The 12,164-nt window shown below is 32.6% G+C and overlaps 1 protein-coding gene across 1 annotated transcript; it reads left to right on the top strand.

Moving 5' to 3' along the window:
- The first annotated feature begins 740 nt into the window (after positions 1–740).
- LOC149908914 (uncharacterized) lies at positions 741–11,828 on the top strand. The gene is made up of 17 exons (XM_090101511.1): positions 741–1,114; positions 1,184–1,324; positions 1,601–1,732; positions 1,965–2,075; positions 3,744–3,808; positions 4,264–4,400; positions 5,041–5,224; positions 5,676–5,883; positions 6,935–7,205; positions 9,006–9,172; positions 9,406–9,574; positions 9,713–9,859; positions 10,082–10,152; positions 10,249–10,362; positions 10,533–10,628; positions 10,935–11,068; positions 11,518–11,828. The coding sequence occupies exons 1-17, from the start codon at positions 1,037–1,039 to the stop codon at positions 11,729–11,731; spliced, it is 2,439 nt and encodes an 812-aa protein (XP_089957637.1). The 5' UTR covers positions 741–1,036; the 3' UTR covers positions 11,732–11,828.
- The last annotated feature ends 336 nt before the right edge of the window (positions 11,829–12,164 follow it).

Here is a 12,164-nt window from a genome sequence, read left to right as displayed (position 1 = left end):
GGGAATCGATTTTGACCTGACAGAAGAATGAGAATAAAAATGTATGTTAATTTTTACAAGCTTTTTATTAACATCCCTAAGCTGAACTCATAACATAAGCTAAATGGATTATTCGCCGAAACTTTGATGGGCCAGTAAACGAATCTTCGTGAAAATGGAACAAATCCGGCTGTGTTTCGTAGGAAACCAGTTTTTACGACCCGTTGCTTCAATCCATTTATTTTTCACAAGAGGATCTTTCGGAAAACTGAAACAAATTTACAATAAGTATAGCAAATATATTTTAAACCATCGATATAACTAATATTCATCCCTTTCGTCAATAATAATATTATAGCATTAAAAAATAATTATCATTTTTCCGTTTTCAATAGGTATCTAATTAAATCGACTAAGAAATCGGCATTGAAAATCGTGGGGTACAACTTAAATAGGTTTTGACAGAAAAATATATCGCGTTTCAACAGTTTAGAATGTTTTATTTTCGTTGCTGGTTTTCAATGCATGTCCAGTCTGGCATGCACAATTAAAGCCGTAATGGAAAAGTAGCATTATTCCGTTACCGTTTACATGAAATTAATACGGAGCAAAAAATAAATAAATTGTTTTTTAAGTAATAGCAGATATTGGGCAAAAAGTACTGAGCATTGCGGCGAGCAACGACGATGTTTAATCGCCTTTTCGGCACGCGAAGTACATACACTCTTTCCTTTTATCTCGATTTAGTTCTGTGCTAGTTATTATAATGTCTAATTGGCCGTGGCGCGCTTACAGCTAACGAGACTTCTTTCGCAGCGCGTATTACTTGCTCTTTACAGCGCGTGTGATGTAAAAGGTATAACATGTCAATGTCAATTGTCACTGTCATAGCTAATTTTACTTGCTCTGTGGCTAATGCTTCAAATCGTAAAAACTAGGGAAATAATAATATTTTGACTATAAAAATATGTTTTAAAACTGATTTAGTGTGTAAAATTCGATATTTAACAGTTCATCTTCATTCCATAAAGTATAGTTATTGGGGTTTTTTATTAAAATGGTTCACTCACAATTTTCGCTATCATGGGATTCCCATAAGGCAAATATTTGTGGGGGATTTTGTGCATTACAACAGGTAAACACAGTTTTTTTAAATGAACAAGTTGTGAATTGGGCATGTTAATGTTTATGCGCTATTTTTTAGAATGGAGAGTTTGTTGATATGACCTTAGCCGCTGATGGTCATTTTGTTAAAGTTCATCAAGTATTAATGGCACTTTCGAGTCCATATTTGAAAGAGTTGATTACTTCGGCACCATGTCCACATCCTGTGATTTTTCTGAACGTAAGTTTATATCGAAAATTTATAATTATATATTGTATCATGAACTAAGTAATTGTGTTAAAAAAAAGATAAATTTCTTTTGATTTTGATTCTTTAATCTATATTATCATGTTACTTATATATTATTCCAATAAGTTACCCTAAATTATTTGCTGCAGTATTGGAGACAAGTAGGTTTCTACTCATTTTGGGCCAGGCCTCCCCACTGAAGTTGTGTTTCAGTTCATTCCTTATCCCTTCCTTTTAAACGCTTCTTATATTATGTTGTATTTTCAGAATGTATCGCAACCAACTCTTACACTTTTGTTGGAATATATCTACACTGGGGAAGTACTTGTTCCTCCCGGTAATTTGACATCATTTATGGAAGCTGCTAAATCGTTACATATAAGAGGTCTTGAGGCAGTTGTAAGTATAAAATCTTAGAAAATCAAAAAAGTGTGTTGACGTTAGTACATATATTTGATAACATCTTTATTAACTGAAATATTCAATCCCATCCTTTTGATGAACTGATTTATGAGAACTGTGAGTTAAAGGAAGGAACAATATACTTGTTGCTTTATTAATTTACCAAAAAAATATTTTGCTTAATAGATATCATTCTATGTAATCTTAATTGTGAGTAATAACTTTTTAGCAAAGTGAGACAAAAACCATACACAGTAAAATAGCACCTACACAAAAGGACACAGAATATGAAGACAGCTCTAATAGCAAGAAAAGAAAATCTAGCGATGTTTTAGAGCAGGTATGGGTTAAATTTTCATCAGTTTTTTACAAACAAATTTTGTTCCTCGATAAGTATTCTGGCCCTATTAGGAGGAGTATAGACCAAATTCATAGAAGAATTAATGTAGTCACTGCTTATTGGTCTTGTCATAACATAGGATTACCTTTAACTGAGCAAATAAATCAAATTAACTTTTTTTATTAATTGAAAAATGAAAATGAAAATGAAAAATATATTTATTTAAAAACCATACATATGTTTTACACAGTTACAATTGTATTTATGTTGCACGTTTTACATACATTTGGCTTTATCTAGGTTTATAATAAAGGTTTACCAATAGTACCCACACTAGGCAAGCCTGTATCGTGGGCACTGAGACGATTTTACAAAAAACAAGGTGTCCTCGGTATAATCAACTATAACAACACGTTCAAAAGCATTCCATGACTTTAATGCTACAGGTACTAAAAAATAAAATTAATATAAGTAATATATTATGAAATAAATAAAATATATACATAATAAATATATATATATATATATAACAATAAATATAATAATTATAAAATGATATAAGTGCCGATTATACACGAATTAAAATAAAGATGCAAGAAGATTTTCTGTTGATACGTAGTTCAGAGAATAAAGGAAGTTAGTTACGATGATCTTTGCTTTTTTCGGAGAACAGTTTTTAATATTACAATTGGAGCAAATTTTATTAAGGATTGAAACACTTAGCAAAAGAAGTATTTACACAAACATTTGGTATTTTGTAAATACGCTTTCTTACGTCATCCTTGTAATTGGGAGAGGTAATCACCCATTTGTGCGTAGATATAATTTTATCAAGGATGAAAAGTTGGCGAACTGTAAGAACACTAGCGTCTTTATAAAGGTTAAAGGTAGGGTATCTAAAAGGTTTTTGCAGCATAGTTTTAAGTACCGCAATTATTAAAATAATACAAAAAATAATGTTATTCTTTACACTTTAAATCTTGGCTTGGATAGAAGGTAATTCAACATATTTTGTTGGTGCATGTCTTGATGTTAGTGTTTTTCAGATCTTAAAAGTGTACATTTTGACTGCCGTGAAACGTGTCACAGTGAAAGCAATTAACCCATTGAGCCCTGAACGGCCCGATCGGTCCACAACATAATAGATTTTCTATTGTGTCTGTGATTCCTGGGCCTGAGTTATTACTTGTGTTGGAAATACCTTAAAGTCGAAGCTGGCAAATATTATTATTGCTTGTCACTTAATTACTTCTCTTAATAAACAATAGGCTCATGATTCATTATTTTCAGGATAGAAGCTTGTGTTAATTATTCCCATGATAGAAATTTGTTACTATAAGGGCCGATTTTCAATGCTTGGATAAAACTTATCCGTCCAATAAAGTATTATACGATAATATTAAAATGTCACTCAAACTGTCAGATACGGGCAATTAGAATACGTTTTTAAAATGGTAGTTTTATACATTATTTGACGAATAAGTTTTATCCAAGCATTGAAAAATCGGCCCTAAATGAATTTAATATTGCATGTAGTATGTAGTTCAGTATCTTATATGTTCTTATTACTATATGCATGTGTTTATTGACATTAGTTATTTAATATTGAATGTGAAACACATCAAATGTCTATATTTATGGTTCTTTAATATATTTACATGTGTTCAGGCATTAAGTTTACCACCTACGGCAAGAAAGATATCTATCAAACCAAGTGCAACTACTCCTATCATGTAAGTTATTGTTTATCTAGTTCATATTTGTGTAAGAGAGATTTTAGAAATAGCTATAAATTGAAATCCAAATTGAATTGTGGGTCAAGTAATAGTAAATGCAATACAGTGCACCCAGAAATTATATACAATAGTCTATTGAAAACAATTTTATTTGACAATCTTTGCTAAAGTCGCAAAACGCATGATTGAAAAGTTTATAATCCGACAATCTAATAGTTAGATACGATCGCGCGGCGAGAGTTTGGCTTTGACCGTTATTGCGCAGAAATCAGAAATTGGGTATCAACGGGCAATTAGCGGGGTGCGGGGCGGGGAAAAGTATTGAGTGCGTTGCGCAGTAATCCCCTCCACCCGAAGGTCAAAGCCAAACTCTCGCCGCGCGTACTGTACTGCCCTGCAGAATGTTTGTTGATTAAGTACTGTTTCTCCATCATATGTATTTTTTTTAACAGAAAAAAGACCGTCAGTCTTGCAAATGAGAGAGAGAATGACAATGACAATGACAATGATTATTCCATGGATTTTGATACAAATGATTCCGATAATGCTGATGTATCACAAGATTCTAACAAGGCCACAGATAATGCAGGTAAAGATATGGCAATGCTGTCCCTTGACACATTTTTTTATCATATTAATTACATTTTCACTTCTTCTACATATCTTAAATAAATAATGATATTCTAAACATATTTTTTTGTTTAACCTTTTTACTCGAAACTTCTTAATTGATTTAAAAAAAAACCTTTTTCCATAATGAAGATGAATAATAATTATTGAGTAGGTTATTTTTTATTGCATCAACCCAAGTTAATCTGGGCAAAATAGTTTTTTTTTAGATGCGGGTTCGAGTCCCGCCTCGTAATGGAATTTTTTCTATTCTTTATAAATTTATAATCTATTTGTTGACCAAAACTGAATTAATGATTATTTTCCATCATTTAGGTACCTTTTTTGTTATTTATTAATTTTATATTATACTAGCTTTCCGCCCGCGGCTTCGCCCGCGCAGTCAAAGAAAAACCCGCATAGTTCCCGTTCCCGTGGGATTTCCGGGATAAAACCTATCCTATGTCCCGGGGTAAAAAGTAGCCTATGTTCTTTCTCGGGTATCAAAATATCTCCATACCAAATTTCATGCAAATTGGTTCAGTAGTTTAGGCGTGATTGAGTAACAGACAGACAGACAGAGTTACTTTCGTATTTATAATATTAGTATGGATTTTCAGTGACGTCAACAAATCTCCAATTCACGGTGTCCATACGGGGTTCCCTGCAAGTGATATTGAACCGCTTCATGTACAATCTGCAGTCGACGCAGAGCTCGGGCGTCAAGCGCTGGCGGTGTATCGACTATCGCAACAGTCGGTGTATGGCGTTCCTTGTTACTAAGGGCAATGTTGTTGTGAACAGGTATGCTTTTTAGTACACGGTACTTAGATGAAATTAAGAGCTTAGTGTGTAAGAGAATTATATTTTACAAGCGGTCCGGCTTCGCCCGTGGTGTTTACGTTTTCTCTACATAAGAACCATCCTCGTACTTTAAGGAATATAATAAAAAAATTATTATCGAAATCGGTCCACCCGTTCACGCGTGATGCCGTGACCAAGGAAAATGGGTTACATTTTATATATATTTTATCAAATGTGTTTATGCGTATAGCATGGGTTGCCATAAAATATGGCCATGACATTCATTATACAATAATAAATAAAAAAAATGGTTTTCTAAGATTTCACCGGCTTGTCTGCTTGCCAAATTTTCGAACTTTCGGTAAGCAAACATGCAGAATAATCTTAATAACAGCTAGGTTGCCTTTTTTTTGACCTGGTTGTTGTTTAATTACAAATTTGTTATTTGCAGAGGCAATCCACACTGTCATTCGTTCCACGACAAAAAAATATTGGCGAAACTGGAAAAGAACGGCGTATATTCAGCTCTTTACGAATTAGAAGCACACCAACAGAAAGAAAGGGAAAAACAAATGCAAGAACAGTCGAATCTCACCGTGGAATATGTACCTCCAAATGATAACGATTTGTCAGAAATGTCGGATAATTCTAAATCTAATAATTAATTAGTTATAAGAGTTTATAATAAACGTTACTTGTAAATTATTGCTTTTTTATTTAATATAGTCCGGGATACATCGCCCATTTTTGCAAGTGATTACTATCAAGCTAATTTTTCGTGAGTAGCTTTATTTTGATGAGATGCCCAATAATTTCATGTATGAAACTGTCGATTGTGTTAGCTACCAGAGGAAACAAGGATAAAATATTTTGATTTGATGGTTCTCAAATATTAATTACTAACTGAATGTTTTTTTTTTGTTCAATCTCAAGATAATTATCTAAATTATTCGAAAAAATATTTGTCCTACAAAATCTATGGTTTAATCAAAGAGTCCCCCTTTCCAATGTGTATCGATAACGAAGTCATCATAAATGATTACTAACAAGCTGATTTTTTTATTTTCACTTATTTAATACTTATATATAGACATATTGTCCTACAAATTGCGTTATAAATATTTGAGAACCGTCAAATCAAAAATTTTTATCCTTGTTACCTCTGTAAGCTACCACAATCGAGAGTTTCGTACATGAAATTATTGGGCATCTCATCAAAATAAAGCTACTCACGAAAAATTAGCTTGATAGTAATCACTTGCAAAAATGGGCGATGTATCCCGGACTAATACCCTTATAAAGTACAATATATACCTACTATACCAACATAGGTGACTGCGAAATTAATAATTATCTAAAATTCTAAAATATACCTATTTATGAGCTCATAAAACGGACGGCCGATTTTGCATTTCATTTCAAAGCTTCGCTTGTGGTACATGTTTACGTTTTCTCTCCATAAGTCCACCCTTGTCCTTCAAGGAATATTAAAAAAAGAACGAAATCGGTTCAGCCGATCTCTATTAATCGCTTATCAACACATTTGCGATTCATTTTTATATTCTAGATTTAAAGAGTTCAGAATTAAAAGGTATAAAATATTAAATACCTATTTGTATAAGGCGCTGCTAGGATCACCCAATCAAACATAGTTTTCATCTTTCATTGGTAATGAATAATGTGAACTAAAATAACAATGTGAACTAAATTAATAGATTGCTCAGAGTTTACATTGATAAGTTCCGTGTAGAGCGCGGCTGGTGGAACACGTATTTATTTTCAAATGTTTATATCGTGAACGTAAAAATGTTTAATATAAAAACACTTATTCTCTTCGTATTGCTATTGACACATTCAGTTTTGTGTAAATCTCTCTTCAGTCATAATAATTCAAATTTACAACAGGACTATGAAAAGGACCAAGCTGTGAATAGGTTACGAGAATACATTCGTATCGACACCAGCAAGAGTAAAAATTATGGTTAGTATTTTACATCAATTTATAACCTAAAAAATTTGATTGCACTATAAGTATTTTGACCTTTAGTCTAAACTCTGGAAACCTCTGTCACAACCTTTGTATAGGTATAGGTCGATAATATTTTATCTTACTACCTACATTGTCGCTTTTGGACTAAAAACTTAAAATCTGAGAGCATTTAATTTTCAGATTTTTGAAATTTCTAAATTTTATCAATATTTTTAATGTTTGTTATTGAAGTATGTAAAACTTTTATATGCGCGTGGAGAGTAAAACATCAAGGTTCCTTCAGAGAGAAGAAGTTTTACTCAGGCACATTGCTCGGCGCACACGCTTTTTCTTAAAATTGTAATGTAATATTGTATAATTATGTTAAATTGATTAAAAATCATTGAATATTCATGATCGTTTCGTTAAAGTATATATTCTAACTGATATCTATTATTCGCCCTTGGCCCTCGACCGTTTTATTTATTACGAGTAACAATACGTCGATACCTTGGTGTAGATATATTCGTCAGTCTGTCGTATTTTACTTTTTTGGACATGTCATTTGATTTTTGGATTGTATAGTTTGATTCCTAATAATTTGGAACGTTGTGTTGCTATAGTACCTACTTCTTTTATATTAACTGTATGTCCTATTCATTGGTAGATATAAATCGCATAACATATACATGGAGGTGATTCGGATAGCCCTCTAGGTCTTCTACCTCCCAGCTTCAGTATATCCATACTTTTTGGGACACCCTGTATATAGGTAGATTATAGATATCTTAAGGTCTTACCCTATATTCCTACTTATTTAGCTCTAGCTAATATAACGCATATTAGCTTAAAATTTTAGGTAAAATTTTTGAGTTTGACTTTTATTTTGGTTGCTTGGACTGAATGCATATCCGGAACTACTGATTTGAATTAGAAAATTCTTATTGAGTTGTATCGAGGAAGGCTATATTAATAACTAGCGGTCCGCCCCGGCTTCGCCAGTGGAACATATTTACGTTTTCACTACATAAGAACCATCCTCGTACTTCACGGAATATAATAGAAAAGAATTATCGAAATCGGTTCAGCCGTTCACACGTGATGCCGTGACAACGCGAAACGGGTGCAGACCCGCCGCCTTTTTATAGCTCCCGCCGCGAAGCGCGTCGAACGCGGCAACTGATACACAAAAATAATCCTTATGGCATGATACAGCTGTATTCACGCGCGATGACTTATAGCGTATTTCATGTATAACTTTGGTGTTTCTACACCGATTTACATGATTCTTTTACTATAACCTGCCCAGGAGTATGAAGAATAATTGTGCCAAATTTGGTTAAAATCCGTCGTGTAGTTTCTGTTTCTATAGCGAATATACAGACAGACAGACAGACAGACAGACAGACAGACAAAAATTTTACTGATTGCATTTTTGGCATCAGTAGCGATCCCTTATCACCCCTTCATAGTTTTTTTTTAAAATATATTTCATGTACAGAATTGGCCTCTCTACAGATTTATTATAAGTATAGATTACCTTATATCACGAAAAGTACAGGATTAAAAGGTGTCTTGAGAGCAGACCGATGTCTAGGTATCTCCCGGGTTATCTATAATAACGCAATGACATAATATCTAGGCTCTATATAAGTATGAATTATTAAAAAGAAAATAGGTAAAGTGGTAAGGATGTGAAAATAATTTAATTGAAATGCAGCATTAGAATAATAGAAAAACTGTTGTTCCTTAAATTAATGTCCCACTTTAGCAAATTATTATCTTTGTAAGCAAATAAAATGATTTTTACAGAACTAGTGGTAGAGTTTTGGAAAAGATTGGCTTCAGAAATTGGATTACCAATAGCAATTTATAGACCAGCAAGTTTCCCAGTATGTATCATAACCTGGGTAGGGAAGCGACCGGATTTGCCAAGTATTTTATTAAACACACATTCTGATGTTGTCGATGCTTACGAAGTAAGTAAAGCCCGTACTTTAATAGATGTATAAGGTAAAAGAATAGACACTCTATGTGTTCTTACTAATGTTATTTTAATATTGGATACTCGTACCTAGATTACGTATATTAATCTTTCTTCATAATGTTTTACTGATGCCTATAGACGTATTGTATGAATAGTGTAAGTAAACATGTCGTGTCGGTACCATGCTGAATTTATATACAAAAATGTTAATAACAATGCTTTCAGGATCTATGGACCTATCCTCCCTTTGAAGCTGTTATTGTGGACGGAAATGTGTATGGACGAGGCGCACAAGATACAAAAAGTCTTGCAATTCAACACTTCGAGGCAATTCGTAGACTCAAGTTCAATAATATTACCTTGGATAGAACTATTCACATATCTATACTGCCAGGTATAGGTAACAATATCATTGTTGCATGAAATATTTTAAAATAACTACAAAGAAGTATTATCAGTGAAGTCGAATGAAACATAAATGTTTATTCTAACACTGAATCGAAACGTCTTCATGTAGTTATAATAATTTCAGATGAAGAAGTCGGAGGGTTTCGTGGAATAAAAGAATTTGTTAAAACAGATTTCTTCAAGAGATTAAATGTTGGCTTTGCTTTAGATGAAGGGCTTACAAATCAAGACAACTTGTTCCTTGCTACGTATCAAGATAGACGACCTTGGCGTTAGTAGAGTTTTGTAGTAATTTTTTATTTCAACTATTTTATTACTTAGTAGTGTTTTTACTTACACCTAGAATGAAAGACGTTGTAGGTACCTACATCCGGTCTTCTACAAAAGTTCCTAGGGTAGGAAATATACCACTGGATACAACACAACTACAGTACATATACATTTTAATAATTATTAAATACTGTAATAATTGGTAGACGTTCACATATTTCAGAAATCAATATGACTATATATGGCCAAGGAGGACATGGTTCACAAGTAAAACAGAACAATGTTATTGAAAAGGTACCTACGTTTTATTCTAGCACTTTATTATTAATACAGGTATCTATCTATCTTCAGATTTACAACAAAATATTTTCCAACATTTTCTTTATTTAGCTTCAAGGTCTATTAAATTCGGTGATGACTTTTCGAAGTGAACAACAACAAAAAATTACAAGTAGTCCATTCGATTTGGGAGAATCAACTTCCGTTAATGTTAACATAATTCAGGTGAGAAAATTATGACTTAGTAAAATAATACATTTGTAGTTAATAAAATAATATAATACCTAGATATGTGCGATAACATTAATACAATGGTTTATAGCGTTTTATACAATATTTGTATTATCAATATTTAATTATTTATTGTTATAATTACTACTTATATTTAATTACAGACCGGCATTGCAACTAACATAATTCCTAATGTAATGACTGTTGTAATAGATATGAGATTGGCCACCGACGCAAATGTTACTGATATTGACGATATGGTAAATACTTCCACTCTAAACTTTAATAATTATCTATCATATACTTAATTAATTTTCTAACATTAAATTAATTATTCCTGTAAAGAATGATGTACCTACTTAATAGATAAACGTTAATTTTAAAGACTGCACCTTGCTATAGGTACCTACTACCCATAGGTAGTTTCTTTTTATCATCACAATTTTGTTATCCCTATCCATAACCCCTTACATTACGCATTCACAAAATAATCATATATTTTTCCGTACTAGACTACTAAACTTTGGGAACTTAAATTAAAATGTGTGTGTTTTCTTGTTAACAAGGTGAATTCTTGGCGAGAGGCAGCAGGGCCGCTGACCAAAATTGAATACATTCGTCGCGATGAAGTGTCGCCTGCAACTGCTGTGGATGACTCTAACCCGTATTGGCTCGCCATGCAGGATGCTGCTGAAGAATTGTAATGTATCAACGATCTTTTATTACTCAAATAACAAAATTAAACATGTATTAAATTATTATATAAAGTGCAGAAATAAAGTTCGGTTCGGTTTCAACAGAGAAAAGCCGGTAAGAAAATCGAATCAAATTAACTTAGCCAAATTAAGCATAATATATAAAAAATTAATTGAATTATGTTACATCTTTATTAGAAAATGATCTAAGTAGAAAAAAGAACATCCGCATATTATTATATAAAAATTTGTGTAACTAGTTAAACTACTTGTAACTGAAGAACGACTAAGCTGAGTAGGTTTTTCAAAGTCGACTCTTCAGAAGAATATTATAGTACTGTAAAAACTAAAATTAAATATGTATGTATATTCCTGTATGAACTATGAATCGTAAAACTATATATCGAAATTTTATTTAGATACAAATTATAATATGATGTTTGCTTTGTTTCAGAAATATAAAAATTCAGCCTGTCGTCTGTCCAGCTACATCAGACATGCTAGTGTTACGGAAACTTGGCATTCCTGCTCTTGGGTTTGCACCGAATGTCAACATGGCCATGCGGTTCCATAACAACGACGAATACATGCCGATCGATACATTCTTAAATGGCATTAATATAATTACAACTATTGTACACAAATTAGGCAATGTATCTGGCGCGTAGCACTTTCTTTTCTATGAAGTAAGGTTCAAATAATTGTAAATGGCGGACCCATTGATTGAGAAATGTAAGAAAATATGTAATAGTCAGTTTTTATGATTTTTTTTTTGTAATAAATTGATATATCAATTAAACAACTCTTTTATTGATCCGTGAAATTATAAAAATGTGTCCTAATCCCTTTCGTACATTAATTATTATATTTTAAAAATTGTTATTCAGCCGAAAATAATTGAGTTAATTCGAGCGGACAGTGGAAAGTTATTTACTCTTCAGTTGATTTAGATCGTTAAAACAACATCCAGCACTTCGCTGTAATGGATGCCCCTCCTTCGCGTACGTGCCGCAACATTTTTAAAAGGACTTTTTCGCGAGCCGCCGCTCTTTGTTTGCCAAGCGTCGTTGGATTTGAGAATAGTCACGCTTTTAGCGAACA

The sequence above is a fragment of the Colias eurytheme genome, chromosome 4, assembly GCF_061535395.1.
Source record: "Colias eurytheme isolate Ceu_HAF_F1 chromosome 4, ilColEury1 Martin Lab GWU primary, whole genome shotgun sequence".
Taxonomy (NCBI): domain Eukaryota; kingdom Metazoa; phylum Arthropoda; class Insecta; order Lepidoptera; family Pieridae; genus Colias; species Colias eurytheme.
Note: the sequence above shows the minus strand (reverse complement) of the source record. Positions and strands in the feature narration are given on the sequence as shown.